At 36.1% G+C, this 16,603-nt stretch overlaps 1 protein-coding gene across 1 annotated transcript; it reads left to right on the forward strand.

Moving 5' to 3' along the window:
- The first annotated feature begins 1,882 nt into the window (after positions 1-1,882).
- LOC104211056 (protein JINGUBANG-like) lies at positions 1,883-3,404 on the forward strand. The gene has a single exon (XM_009760052.2). The coding sequence runs from the start codon at positions 1,883-1,885 to the stop codon at positions 3,068-3,070; it is 1,188 nt and encodes a 395-aa protein (XP_009758354.2). The 3' UTR covers positions 3,071-3,404.
- The last annotated feature ends 13,199 nt before the right edge of the window (positions 3,405-16,603 follow it).

A 16,603-nucleotide genomic window follows, 5' to 3' on the forward strand; every position in this document is an offset into this window, starting at 1 on the left:
GAAATTACATGATTTGATAAGAATCGAAATGCCATATATTATTTTAAAATATTTTCCTATGAGTATATACGGATATAGAGACAAGTATAAATGTGAGTAGACTTTGAAGGATCCCGTAGCTAACGGCGGGTTCGTTAGACCTGGTGCACCTTGTATTTACCGATTACAAAGTACAATTATAGCCCTCGCTATTGGGAAGGTAGAACTAGCATGCCGTTACCGATTTTCCTCTAGTAGGGACTACCGTTATATTTGACTTTTTGCGAAGAAGTCCACAGTTATACCGATTACATGGTCCGTTCATTGAAACCTTCCAAATGTGAATACTGATATTATATAGTGGTTACCGAGCTTATTATTGAATTGTTAATTGTATTATACTACAAGAAAAACATGATGAGACTGAAAATTATTTATTATTTCGGAAAGGGCATTTGGTTGTTATTTTCTATTTGAGCTACTAGCATGTTTTTTGACTTGTCCCTAATAAAAATGGTTGTGGTTAAGTGTTATTACTCACTGAGCTAGCGACTCATTCTCCGCTAATTCTTTTTATAGAGACAACAGTTGACACGAGCGAGGATTTCGTTAATTAGAGCGCAGAGGTTGATAGTTCTTGGTGAGCCTCGCACTTGTTCGCGTGGGCGTAGATTTTTATCAATTGTTATGGTCTTTTCTTTGAACTCTTAGAGTCTCTCCATGGTCATTCTTTTAGTGTCTTGAGTATTTTTCGTTATTATAGACTTATGTTGAGTATCGCTCATTCTTATCAAATTTGGAGATAAAGTAGTATTTCTAGTTGTTAGTGGGTGGACTATTAAAGGTAGATATTTATTTTGGTTAATTGATAAAGTCATTGTCATTTGAATTGCTATTAGGATGTTTGGTTGTTGATTTGAGATAAGAAATTTTTTGAGATAGTCCAAAAACAGGGGAAACTCTATCCGATTTTCTGTAAAATACCGATGATGCTTACTTGGAGACACCTACTCCTAAGTGCCGGTCATGATCCTAAATTGGATCGTGACATTTGGTCTTTAGATTTAATAACTCGAGACAATTGGTTTGATTTGGTAATTGTAAAATTCGAACCAACGCGACCTATGTACACCCCTAATAGAAAGCATAAAGTATCTTGCATTCACGTAGGGTCCGGGGAAGGACCGCACCTCTAGGGTTGTGATGTAGACAACCTATCTAAATGCAAGGATTAGTGGCTAATTCTACGACTTGAACCCGTGACTATAGGTTATGGAGAGATAACTTTATTATTGCTCCAAGATTCCCCTTTCAGAAGAGAGATGACCAGTATTACATTTATTCTTACCTCCTCCCTAGCGGTGGAACAACATTTTTAATAAATAAAATCAAAATATAAAGAAGTAAATATACAAAGAAGCCAAGGTGGTTCAACTTAAAGTGGAGTAATATATATATATATATATATGCATTAAATTTTTGTTTATTTAGATACAAAAGCTGCACTAAATAATGTATAGATGGCTGAGAGCAGATTACATAATTAAATGTGATAGACCGAGCCTAGAGGACCAAATATAAGTAAATGAAAAATGCCGCAGCTATAACGTAGTACTGTATACTAGGTTATACTTTTTCACTCATTAGATAAAATGTGAAAAATCTCATTGGACAACATTTGGACCAATCAACTAACATTAACATGACAGTTTGTTCCATCACAAAGTCACGATTAGAGGTCTGAAAAAAAATTATTATAAACCAAATCACGGGCCAGACGTTAAATTCCCTAACCCTTTTGCACTGCATTTTTTATTCAACCCTACTGTTCGCTTCAGCCTTTAAATACCCATTCATTTGTTGCCTTTCTGTTATTGCTTCCCAGCCTCAAATGAAAGAAATAATGGAGGTCTCAACATGGTTTTGCAATAATGGCCAATATTCATCAACTTATGATCAAAATTCAAATTCTGAAAAACAAAGCACTACTTCAACAACAACATATGAAGAAACCAGCTCTTGCAGTATTGACACCTTTGCTTCCCCAAAATCTTTCAAATCTTATTCTTGCGTAGCCACTTTTAATACCTTAACCCCACAAATTTCCCATCTAGCCATTCACAATAACATTTTATACGCTGCATCTCTCAACGAAATCACTGTCTTTGATTTAAAAACCTATGAACAAATCGACACATTCAGCCATCAAACAATTTCATCTTTTGGCATAGTAAAATCAATTGCGTTTAGCAAAACAAAAATCTTCACAGCTCATCAAGATTGCAAAATTAGAGTTTGGCAACTCACACCCTCCTCCGAAAAACATCAACTCCACTCAACTCTTCCAACTTTAAAAGATCGAATCCGACGTGGCATTTCTCCAAAAAATTACGTCCAAATTAGACGTCACAAGCAAAAACTCTGGATAGAACATGCAGATACTGTTTCAGGATTAGCTGTTAATGAGGGATTAATGTATTCAGTTTCATGGGATAAAACCTTCAAAATTTGGAATATGTCGAATTTTACTTGTTTAGAATCCGTAATAGGTCATGTCGATGCTATTAACGCCATTGTTGTTTCTCACGACGGCGTCGTTTACACAGCTTCGGCTGATGGGGAAATAAAAGTTTGGCAAAGAGAAAAAAATAAGCATATTTTAGTAGCTACGTTGAAGAAACACAAATCTACAGTGAATGCATTGGCTCTTAATAAGGAAGGGTCAGTTTTATTTTCAGGAGGATGTGATGAAAAAATATTAGTATGGGAAAGAGAGGAATATTGTGCTGATTATATGTTGGCTACGTGGTCATTAAGAGGACATAAGGGTGCAATTTTGTGCCTGATTTATATTAATGATGTTTTAATTAGTGGATCATCTGATAAAAATGTGAGGATTTGGCAAAAGAGTAGTAATACAGAATGTGGATATTTTTGCTCGTTAGTTCTTGAAGGGCATTGTAAGCCAGTGAAGTCAGTTACAGCAGCTTGGGAATGGGATGATGATAATAATGGAGCTCTTTCTGTTTTTAGTGGAAGTTTGGATGGAGAAATTAGAATTTGGGAGGTTATTGTTTCAACGTTACATTAGTTAGGGGCAGCCCGAAGCCCGGTGTATTAAGCTCTCGCTATACGCGAAATGTGAGGAAAGGTCATACCACAAGAGTTTATCATACACAAGCATTTTTACAAGAGATTGTTTCCATTGCTCGAATCCGTAACTTCTTGGTCACATGCAAATAACTTTACCAGTTGCAACATCACATTAGAGTTAATAAATTCATCAGATAATTGATGGAGTAGAATATTGAAGAGCTGCTTTTTCATGTTAATTCATTGAATCGTGGATATGATTCATGCTAGAAATAGTATTCTCACCTCATTGTTGTTTAATTATTATCGACGGATTCAATATTTTAACTTGATCGTTCTACCTATAACATTCTTGATATTGATCAAACAATTGTAGTACCTCTGGAATTATGAGTTTAAAAGTGTAATATTTATTGAAATTTGGTGATTCTTATTACTACTAATATATTTGCAACTCTATCGAAAATAGCGCCTTAATTTATTGTTTATAATATGCTGCCATTGTGGAAAACGCTGGAGAGCTTCTTGAATATAATGAGAAAATAAATTGACGGAATTAATCTATATATGGAGTAGTTTTTAAAGTAAGCTGCCGGAGGCGGGTGTATATGTTTACTTCTGAAAATCCAGAGCTTATCTTTTTTAATTTGTTGCTATACATTTAATTAGAAAATGCGCTCCGTTTTAATTTCTTAAGCATGCTTTGTGTAAAGGGAACTATACTTTGATTTGGTAGCAAGAAAAGGAAAAGAAACTATATTAACAATATGTTCAAAAAGCATCAATTTCCCCCACCAAAAAGTGTTGCCGATAATAGTTTGTGCTCCATGTGCATTTTACAATATGAAAACATCGGAATTAATCATGCTCTTCCTAATCCTATGTACTAGTAATTAAGGTACCATGTTTGGCGCAGAAAGTATATAAAAGCTAGCTATTCCGACACAATTTAATACTATTTGTGTCTCAAACCCACGCAAAGAATGTCTGCTCTTTTCCTAACTATTTAAATTCCTCAATATGTTTCAAAAAGGAAAAGGAAAGAAAAGATATTCTCTGTTTTTCTCACTCGACCACGGTTATTATAGGGTTTAGGATTTAAGGTTCAGAGTTCGGGGTTCAGGATTTAGGTAAAATTAACATAAATAATCATCGACCTAATCGCTTAAATTAAAAATAGTGGCAGGTATATAATATATATATATAATTGATGTATGATATGTGTATAATCGTATATAATTAATGTAGAATATATATATACTGACTATGAAAAGTAAATAATGAATTTGGGTAAAACTCAGAATTTTATTTGCTCTTCTTTTGCTGGTGGAAAAAAGAATTTTGTCTTCGATCCTTAAAATAATTTGAAGAATACTTACTGTAAAAATTATCCTTCCTCTAATAACTTAAACATATACAGATTACAATGACAAAAATAAATAATATACTAGGTTAAGGTAACTTTATGCCTAGCTAGGATTTGCAAATAAAATAAATTAAATAGCTAGTACTGCAATGTCACAGCTAGTTGTTTATCATCATGAAGGAAACTCACATGACTTTGAGAAAGGAGAGGAGAAAAAGATTGATGTTGCTATTTAGCAAGCCTAATTATAAATTTATAAGTCTATCTCTAGTTAACCATGATTTTGTGTAGAGGAGCTTCAAATTAACCGACAAACCCTAAACCTCTGAATGTGCATTTCGAGTTTCCTTCTTAATTCAGATCTTAAAAGTGAAAAAACGGAAATGCATTTCAAAAAGCTAAGCACATGTCAGCCACCCAATAACAACACAAATTCCTATTAAGTGGGAGAAATTGGGGCCGCCCTTCTGTTAGCTATCCCTATTTAAATATGGACTAACATGGAATAACACCAAACCTTAAATTTAATTAATTCCATAAAAAGTGGTATGGTTAGGGTTAATCTTCAAGCTTTATTTGTGTCTATGTTTGGAATAGTCATATTTGCGTAACTGCTTACGTATGTTCTCCCACGGGAAAATTAAGGGATTTAGGGTGGCCTTCACGCTTCACAGTAATATAAACTTTAGTTTTTTACTTTATTGTCATCTTTAATGTGAGAAGGTTAAAGCACAATATATCGCCTACAATTTCAATATTTCAGTATTAAATTTTACTACTTAGTGATTGGATCGAAATTAAGGTGATAGATCAATTAGTTAATGTGATGACCCAAAGAGTTATCTTCTATTTTAGAACTCGATTCCGTGCTCCGAGGCCTTAAAACCTCGTTTTTATTCCTCCTCGATTTGCTACGTAGTCCGGGCGTGTATCCGGAAAGCCCTAATGTAAAAAATTGATGAAAATGATAATTTTTGGTCCAAAAAGTTGATTTTTGTTGACTTCGGTCAACGTTTTGGGTAAACGAACACGGACCCGTATTTCGACGGTCCCAGAGGGTTCGTAATAAAATATGAGACCTGGGCGTATGCCCGGAATTGAATTCCGAGGTCTCTAGCCCGAGAAATGAATTTTTGAAGAAAATTGATAAGACTGAAAATGTAATTATTTGAAGGATTTGATCTTGTTGGTATCGGGCCGTATTTTAGTTCCGGAGCCCGGTACATGCGCGTTATGATATTTAAACCTTATATGTGAATTTTGGTGAAAAACGGAATTGATTTGACGTGATTCGGACCTTTGGTTAAAAAATTAGAAGTTTGAAACTATCTTGAAAATTTCATGCAATTTGGTGCTAAATCCGAAGTTTGTGATGTTATTTTGGCGATTTGATCACATAAGCAAGTTCGTATGATGTTTTAAGACGTGTGTGCATGTTTGGTTTGGAGCCCCGAAGGCTCGGGTGAGTTTTGGATAGGCTACAAAGTGATTTGAAACTTAGAAAAATAGTTGTATACTTCAGCTGTGTTGCAGGCCTCAGACCTCGCAAATGCGAGGTCAAGGTTCTCATTTGCGATCACTGTTGAGGTCACATTTGCGAGGCCTTCATCGCTAATGCGAAGGAAGGCTGGGCCAGCAGTTATCACAATTGCGAGTATTTCTTCGCATTTGCGAAGTGAACTGGGGAAGGGGAGGGATCGCAAATGCGATCATTTTATCGCATTTGCGGAGGAGTATGTTCGCATTTGCGAAGGCAGCAGAAATGCAAGGGGTTCACATTTGCGATACCTTTCTCGCATTTGCGAAGAAGCTCAGGTCGCAAATGCGACATCTGCAGCTGTTCAAAACATAAGTTAGACGGGATTTTCTCCCATTCTCCACATTTTTCAAATCCTAGAACTCTAGAGGCGATTCTGCCAAGACCAATTCTTCCCCAAAACTTTGGTAAGTGATCTCATCCCACTTTCTTTCAATTTCCCATCATATTTCATGAATTTCCAACCATAAATCTAAGATTTCTATGGTAGAAATTGGGGGTTTGGGTAGAATTAGGAATTTTTATAAATTAGGGATTTAGACCTCGACTTGGGGTCGGATTCCAAAACCAATTGTATATCCGGGCTCAGGAGTGAATGGGTAATCGGATTTTGTTCGAATTTTAGATTTTGACCAAGCGGACCTGATGTCGATTTTTGACTTTTTAGAAAAAATATTGGGGAATCTATAATTATACATTGAAATTGATTTCTTTAGCGTTAATTGATGATATTAAGTTAATTATGACTAGATACGAGTGGATTGGAGATGAAATCGAGAGGTAAAACGGTAATTGAGCTTTGAATTGCCAGTTGGCTTGATGTAAGTGTTTGGCCTAACTTTGACTTGAGGGATTAGGGATCCCCGACTTAATTGCTATGTGACATTCTATGTGTGTGGCGTATAGGTGTGGTGACGAGTACCTATGCACCGCCAAATTACCTGTTTAGCCTGTTCCCTCCCCCGTTCTTAATATATTATTTTTCTGTCTTAACTGCTACATGCTTATTGATGTTTCCATGTCTAATTGCTTCTTGTTAAATGTTGTTTTCTCTATTGATGTTATCAATTGTTCCTGAGTTTCATTATATTACATTGTTGGTTTAAATTGGTTTATTGGTGCTTCATGGTACACTTTGGTTTGTTTCGCTGTGTAGTACTGATGGAGTTTCATAATGGTATAGATTTTTCCGTTGTTTTGGTTTGAGGTATAAATGTTGTGGAGGGTTTTGAGCAAAATTGTGAAATACTTGTTCTTATTTTGTGATTGGTACTGATATGGTGGGATCGGATTGCACGCCGCAACAGGAGGAATAAGGATGAAATATGATTGTCTGGTGGGATCGGGTTGCGCACCGCAATAAGAGGAATAAGGGTGATATATTGAGGAGTAATAATTGACTGGTGGGATCGGGTTGCACACCGCAACAAGGAGTAATAAGGGTGAATGTTCATATTGTTATTGATTATATGGTAGGGATCGGGATGTGCGCCGCATCATTTGTTGTTTATGTTTTCTGTTTCTACTGTCATTTTATTCTGTAAGATTGAAATTCTCTTAAGGATTGGTTAATTGAGTACTGGCAAATTATTTGGGTCCCGTATGTATTTGATGCAAGTTACTATTTCATTTTGTTCCGTATTTCCTTTTGCGTTATTATCAACTATATGCAGGTTATATTGTAAATGCCCCGCCTTAGCCTCGTCACTACTTCGTCGAGGTTAGGCTCGACACTTACCAGTACATGAGGCCAGTTGTACTGATACTGCACTCTGTACTTTCTGTGCAGATTTCGGAGCTGGTAGTGGATGATCGAGAGGTCGCGTGGTTGCTGATACTTCATTATGGAGACCCAAGGTAGTCCTGCTGGCGTCCGCAGGCCCTGGCGTCCCCTCCTGTGTTTTCCTTATTTCTGTTTATTTCTTCTCGAGACAAATGTATTTTCTTGTTTTAAACCCATACTTGTAGTTATTCATAGAATGTTCGTGAGTTGTGACACCAGTTTCTATGTGGTAATTGTCCGATTTTGATAATAATATAAGGATAATCAATTAAATATGTACTTCCGCTTTTATTTCTGTTTGAATTAGCTTTGCTAATCTTAATTACGAAAATGAAAAGGAAAAAGGTGGCTATAACTCTAACGTTGGCTTGCCTAACGAGTGCGATGTTAGGGTCCATTACGGTTCCGACGGTGAAAAATCCGGATCGTAACAGTTAGTTGATTATCAATCAATTAAGTATTGGTGTGTTTATTTTGGAGTAACATTATCAACTGAATTATTTCTTTCTGATATATGATACTTTACAAATTTCACTATCATTTTGATCTTAGTGACATTATTAATACAATAAAGTCATCACATTTTCTAATGACTTATGTAGCTGTTACCAAAAAATTTCCTTTTGATTAATTGATAACACCTTTACAGTTAAACATTATAATAACCTATCCACTGCTTGATACAGTGTTAATAATTACTTTTAGCATAATATAACCCATGGTTAGCATCTCTAAGTTAAGTGTCAGAAATAATTAAGGACTGTGATTGGACTATATTATGTTTGTCCAAGTTACTTGTCCGCTGAAGTGGCATATATGCATATAATTTTTCTTGATTGTTTATAAGAATTTGTTTACTTCTTATTGTATTTCACGAAGATAAGAGCAATTCTCACATTTTGTAGTTTCTTCCCTTTTTGAATAACAGAGATGTCACACCTCCTTTTTACTACCACCGAAAGCGTTTATAAGGGAATTTTTTTTAATGTAAGTGACAATCGAAACATGATTATTTATATTAAATTCAGAGTCGCCACTTGGGATAATTTATGGTGTCCCAAGTCACCGGTTTAAAAATCCCAAATCGAGGAAAGATTGACTCTCAATATAAAGTCTGCGAACCAGAAATTCTAAATAAGGAATTCTGTTAACCCGGGAGAAGGTGTTAGGCATTCCCGGGTCCCGTGGTTCTAGCACGGTCGCTTAAACTATTATAGTTGGCATATTATCTGATTTATTACACGTTTTAGCCTATGATGCACTTTTAACTTATTAACCGCTTTTAAATATTTTAGGACGCTTTTTAGGAAGAGATTCACGTTATTTAAAACATGCCTTGAACCACGCCACATGAAATGCACCCACGGTCCACGACACATTCTATTTAACGTTGTTGAGAATTGAAATTGGGTCACATGAAATGCACACCCGAATTTAATAAATAATGGAAATCAATTTAAATATCGCGCCTAAAGCATCTACGAAATTTTAAATTAATAATAAGGTTTGCGAGGGCCATGAAAAATTCAATTGATGGCACACATCGATTTTTAAAGAGTTAATATTGATTAAATGAGGGTCATGGGTTATTTGATGAAAATGGCACACCTCAAATTTTATAGAAAAAAAAGTGAATTAATTTTGTGAGGGGAATAAATTATTGGTTTTGTGGATATGGCACACCCCAATTCATTTTTAAAAGAACACACTTAGCTAGAGGTTGTATTCTCTTATCCTTAATTGATTTGAACTAAAGGAATGACTGTGGGTGATAAGAAGAGTGGGAGAACAACTATTGGGCTTCTGATGATTCAAAGCCATTTGGTTTGGGCATGTGCCCAAAGAGATTATTTAAAAAAAAATGAAACTACATGCGGAATGAATCCAGAAATGGCCAGGCGGATTCTTGTCCTTTTTCCAACGGGCCGTAAGTCCTGGCCGAAATTGGCAATCGGACTGGACTGCCCACATTAGACATGCAATTGACTCAATTAAACCACACACAACATGTTGTTCTTCAATTTGAAAAATATTTGCTATTTTTGAGAGCATTGATACAATAAAATAACAATCCTTAACTATCTAGTGAAAGAAACTAGCTACCACAAGAAACAATCTAGACAGAGTATTTATTAACCCACATGCTTTGAAAGAACCAACTACACTAACATTTCTTAACCTTGTTCAAATCCAGACAGCAAGTCCAAAGCAATAATGGACCAAGTCTATGAAACCTTTAACATTTAAAGCACCAATCTTCTTTCATTAACATTTTGTACCTATTCTACATATATTAATCTATTAGACGTAGGGTAATTATGCCAACACATGCCAAAAACTCACACATTAACTTACAACACCAAAAAAAAAACAATCACTAGTTCCTCATTTTAACTGCAAAAGGACCCAAACAGACCCTGTTCAAGAGGGTGCTAAAACATCCAACATAAGCCTAATTAAACCCCAATTTAACAGACAAGAAATAGAGCAAAACAAACTGATTCTAACATGGTTTCAACCTGAATCTGAAAATCTCATCAACTCTGAACATTCATCTAGACCTAGGATAAACTTAAATTAAATGACAACCTAATAAGAGATATTGGAAATTTAAACCCCAAACTTAATAGCATGATAATACATCAATAACATGTAAGGACAACAAAAATATATAAACTAAGCTATTACAGAACATGAATGTAATTTGAAAAGCAAGAAAGTAAAATTCGAAAAGAAACAAGTTGTATTCATCATATTTCCATATTCAAATTCCATGTTACATTTCATGTGTTATTCATAGTCCAAAAGATACCTGAAAATCAAGAGAAAAGCAAGGAAAGTGAGGGATGAACAGCAGCAGTAGATCAGCTCAATAAACTCAGCAAAACTAGCTTCTTTCCAAACAAATTAAACCCAGACGAGCCTAGTTCTTTGGAGCCTTTTTAGAATTCTGACTATCAGGGAACTCAAAGAACAAAACCAAGCAAGTTTCATACCATTTTCAGTATTTTCAAAGTTTGAAAGAGAAGGCTCAGCCGTTTCTAAATTTCAATCTTGTAATCCTCCGAAAATTTTCCCTTAGCAATGAAGGAAACAGCCATTTCTAGAAAACCTTTAGGGCAGCAGAAATGATTTCTATTTTTACCAATCAACCCTTCCCCTAATTTTCATTTTAAGCCCTGTATTTCTAAACCAACTACTGAACTAACCCAAACCCCACTTTCCTGAAAGTTTCCTATTCAGTTGTTTAAAGATTCCCTTTGCCCAATTTCCTAGACTACCCTTTAAACCCCTCCCAACTACCTTCAAGCCCAGCTGGGCTCGAAAACTCTTTAATCAAACTGAAAATCCCAAAAACCCCGCAACCCCGTGGGCCTTGATGTTGAAGGGACTGTTTGTATGCAAGGCAGGCCCCAAGCCAAACGGAGCCCAAATCAAGACCAAACATGGGTCAAATTGACCCAACAAACAAACCAAAACCCTGAGCTTGCAAACCCGGACTGACCCTCCCCTCTTTGGGCCTTTAACTTACGAAACCCAAAGTTTTGATTCCAAAACCCACAAAAGCCAATCAAGAAACTGGGCCAACAGAGTAATGAAAAGTTTTGAAGCCAGGAATCCAAAGAAAACAAAATAGGAGGGAAATTGAGCGAAGTCCAACAACAAAATCAAAGAAACTAAAACAATGCTGACTAAAAATAACATAAAATCAGCATGCATACAGAAACGATTTGAAAAACAGAAAAAACAAGAAAGAAAAAGAAAGAAACAGAGGAAGATGAGAAATGAGAATACAACGAAAGATGAAAGAAAAAAAAGGCCGGAAAATACCTAGAATAACATGATAGACAGTGGACTTGGACAGATCTTCCAACGCCTTCGATTTTGAGCCAGAATTGGCATTAATCGTGTGTCCTTGTTGAGGACAGACGAGTAACACCAATTTTAACCCTAATCGTTCAAGGAAAATTCAGATTTTTGGAAAGATTTTATTTTTCTTCTGCCTTTTCTTTTAGATCCGAAATTAGTTAGATTTGGTGAGGATTTGAGGAGATGTGGTTATGGATTGGAAGTCAAGGGTGAGTGAGGGTTGTGTGGTCAAAGTTTGGGGTGGATTAGTCTTCTCTGCCGGCCGGTGGAGGCTCAGGAATTTGGAGGCGGCGGGTTAGGGTTCTTAAACTTGGGGTAGATGAAGTGAAGAAGGTACATAGGTTAAATTGAAGGGGTTCAGACACTTTAATTGAAATAGGGGACGTTCTTTGGGCCATTGGATGAGATAGTATGGAAGGCCAAGATCTGTTTTAAGTGACTGAACTCAAAACGACGTAGTTTTGGTCCCATACTACGTCGTTTGAGTCGTCTAAGTGGCTGAAGGTTGGACCGGGTTGGGGAATGGTTTGGGCCTGGACTGGAATGGTTCTTTGGGGAAATATTGTTTGGACTGTTACGAATTGGCCCAAAATCAAAGTCTTTCTTTTGATTCTTTTCCTTTTCTTTTCAATTTCCAATTTTTCTTTTCTTTTCAAATTAAATTAAACCCTAAATTAAGTCTTAAACTAAATTAACTTACCAAATTAAACTAATTACTCATCATAGTATTTACAACAATTAATTAATTCCCAAATTAAAAGAAAAACTACAAAATTTAAAATTTAAAAGTTAAAAAATGCAGAGTGATTTATTTTTTGTGATTTTTCATTTCTATAAAACAACTAATTTGCTAATTAACCTAAAATGTAGAAATAAATCCTAAATGCAAGTGTAGAATATTTTTTTGTATTTTCATGAATTAAATAAAATTAAACATGCACAAAAAAAATGCAAATAATTAAGAAAATTCTACAATAATTCCTAAAATGGCAAACAATTAAAAGAAAAAATCCAATTCCTTGGGATTCTGTAGGAGTAATTCATATAGGGGAAAATCACGTGCTCACAGCTGCCCCTCTTTGCTCGGAAATACAAAGAGGTTTCGTGCAAAGATAAAGTGAGCGGATACAAGCGATTTTTGCCCGTTTGAGTACTCCATGGGAAGCATTTTTGAAAGATTTGACCGCACCCTGCTTTCGAGGTTGCCTACATATCCTTGGCTATAAAGGAATCAGGTCGGTGTAGTTCGGGAAGTTTTGGTAGCTGGGACTACCAGAAAGCTGTGATTTCATTGTTGCTGTTGCTGTTACTGCTTGCTGAACTCCTTATTACACCAAGACAAAATAAAAGAAGCTAGACTAAACTATGATCTATGAATTACAAGATTCCTATCTATATCATTAAACTTAATCTTACAGTTTCTGTTGCTTTGTTGACTTGTACTCTCCAGGTGAAATTCCTTTGCTGCTGGCTTGAATTGTATTCTGAGGCGCTTTTGTCACACTCCAAAATCCGAGGAGCGCGACCGGCTCAACCGAGTAAACCCGATTGAGCAAGCCTATTAGTTTTCATTCTACCCAAATTAATTCATGAATAAATAGGAGATGGACTCCATTAATCATATTTAGTAAGTATTTCATTAACAACTTTCATTTCATTTCCATTAGCAGCAAAAATCATAATTATCAAAATATTACAAGTTTTATAAATCTTTGCCAAACATCAATATTTCTACTTAAATTCCAATACCCGACACTACCCACAACATGTCTACGGAGCCTCTAAACACAACTGAAGAGTAATGTAATATGGAAATGCCGGTAACAAGGCTCCGGCTATACCACAAATACAAAGTACATAATGAACAGATGAAACATGACCCTGAAATGAAGTGGGGCTCACCAAGTCAGCTGAAAGGATGATACGGCACTAGTTGCGACCAACACTGCCTGCTATAGAAACACCTACATCCATTTAAAGACGTAGCGCCCCCGGCAAAAGGGACGTTAGTGCCATCGAATAGCACTAGTATGTATAACTAAACACCATCTAGTTAGAAAGAACTTTCATACAAGAATAAAAAGGAAATCATAAAGACAACAAAGTTTCAAATAAGCACCATGTCAACAATATAAGGAGGTTTACATGATTTTCACATAGTTTATGAAATTTTAGATTGGAGCATCCCACACTGTTGCATCATTATCCACTTTGCCACCGCTTCTTTGAGCGGAGTCCGATCACGGCCCGATCGGCTAAGCCGTCTCCCGGAGACGTTAACATTATTTCATTCACACTTTCCAGTTTCAATCATCAATACATTACCACCATATGTATATATCATGGAGTTCGATCACGGTCCGATCGGCTAAGCCGCCTCCCCGAGACGTTACCATTTTCCATTATGCCTCTCACTCCAATCTTTGGTTACACATGTATTAGTTTACCGGCACTTGGGGTCACAATTTCCACATTCCATAACTCACGTTTCACATTGTTCCATTTTCAACATTTACTTTGTCATTTAAGATTATAGGTGCATACAAAGGCAATTTTAATCATAAGCATAGAGAGGAATTCGTCAAGTTTGACATATTAGTCCCAAAGTAACCTTGGCATGACATTTAGGCATTTAGTACATAGATCATGTTCTCCACACATCCTCCATTTACAAAGAATAACACGTTAAAGACATGAAGAAGTACCTACCACATACATTTTCACAACAATAATTCACTTAACATAACAAGTAATGCATAAATCACGTTTCGAACTTACAACATTTACACGGGCACCATGGAAGCTCAATTTCTAAGAGACGGGGTTTTAGCCATACATACCTTGTTTAAGCTTTCCTTAAGTTACTACGACATTCCGAAAATTCTAGCAATCCCAATCTACTTTGAGACATAACAAAATTGAGCACAAATTAGGAAGGTATTCATGGTTTTAGCTCATTTGAGCATTTTATCAAATAGTAGTTAAGCATCTTGATTTCAAAGCTCTTCTACAAGATTTCCCTCATTCCCCAACCCAATCTTTACTTATTTATATTCAACAATCTTCCCACAAACCTAATTTGTATATTCATGCATACATAATACAATTACACCCAAGAATCATATCACAATAACTCATCTTATACCGCAAACTCGAAATTAAAGTCTAGTGTATAGATCCTTACCTCTTAGATGAAGATCTTGAGAGATTTCTTGTTGGATTTCAAGGATTGGACAAGATTTTTGATGAACAAGGCAGTTGAGCTTCTTCCTCTCTCTATAATTGCTCTTCTCTCTCTCTAAAAGCACCAAAATATCCTAAAAAAACAAACCCTAAATGAGTTAAATGAAATGGAGTTCGGGTCTTAAAAACCTATTTTTGTACATCCGCGGCGCTTGGGACGCCACGGGGGCATAGGGCGGCTGTGCAAAATGTGTCTGGAAATGAATTTTCGAATCATTATGGAATTCCCAATTGGCGTGGCGCGCCGCATGGGGCGGCGCGGTAGTACAATTTTTGGCAGCATTTGGTAATTTGGTCATAACTTCTTGTAGGAGTGTCCAAATGACGAACGGTTTGAAGCTTTAGAAACTAGATTAGAAAATATTTCATTTGATTGGTTTCTCATCATATAACTCCTTATACATATTTAGATATGCTCGTTCAAAGTATGGACTAGTGCAAACTCATTTGGAATCTTAGCCTATTACGAAATTTTCCAATTTGACTTAGACTTAGGCCCTTCCTTGGACCCCAAATTACTTACCATAAGAGTTGTACACTTATTTACCAAATAAAATTGATGCCCACCACGTTAATAGCACATAAAATATTATAATAGCCTATGTGGCACATTGCGATCCTAAATTACTTGGCGAAATTTTCCGGGGCCTTACATTCTCCCCCGCTTAGGATCATTCGTCCTCGAATGAGAGGTAGAACCTGACCCAAAAACCTAACATAACATATCTCTTTTCAATATTAACTCAAGCCTCTAAATATTGACTAACTCCCAAATTCTTCAGAAATTTCGGCAGCATCTCCTTTGTAACTAGGCCTATCCACCTTTCAAAGAATCGCCCAAAACCATCCTAAAAACTCATCCATAACTCGAAAAAGCACCACAATGTATATACTCATAACACTAATTCTCAGCATCACAAAAACTACATTATCATAATGACACCTGAACATGGACTGCACATTTTTAGATCATAACACCTATAAGGTACCTTTCAAATCGAAACCAACTGCTATACAATCAAGAGTACAAATTTTATTTCCACAACACTCTCGGCCTTCAATTTGGCCTCTTATACCTACAGACTCCGCCAGAACACATTCACGGAAGCATTCACCAGCTCCCAAACTTACCTAACAAGGATGACAAGTAGATACCCTTCATAGGCCAACTATCCATTACCTCCACCTTCAGTAATTTCCACCAAAATGATGCACAAGGGATTTCCAACTACCTTCTTAGACATAGACATATGAAAACACTGAATACATGGAGAGCATAAAACACTGAATACATGGAGAGCAATGACGGGGAAACATCATACTCATAGAACGGCCTAATGTGAACTACACTTATTACACCTTCATTATCAATTCACATAACATCTTTAGAGGGAAAATATTGAGAATAACCCATTCACATTCCTAAACTTTAAATCTCCACGCGAGCACCCACGCTAGACCGTTGACGACCTTCAATAATTACTCTAAGATGTGCTATCATAAACTGACCATAAAATTACCTATTGAATATATGTGATCACACTGTGAAGCTTCCTCTTTGACTTTTTTTGAACCTTCAATACCCAATGGATTTAATACAATGAGGAACAACAAAGTTTGAGATCAAGCTAGAATTATTCAGGAATCCATTTATGCGCTGAGCAGAGTATTTCATGAGGTTATATGCTAAGAGACACAAAGATTACTACTAACAATACTGACATGGTTAATC

The sequence above is a fragment of the Nicotiana sylvestris genome, chromosome 3 (genome assembly GCF_000393655.2).
Source record: "Nicotiana sylvestris chromosome 3, ASM39365v2, whole genome shotgun sequence".
In the NCBI taxonomy this organism is placed as follows: domain Eukaryota; kingdom Viridiplantae; phylum Streptophyta; class Magnoliopsida; order Solanales; family Solanaceae; genus Nicotiana; species Nicotiana sylvestris.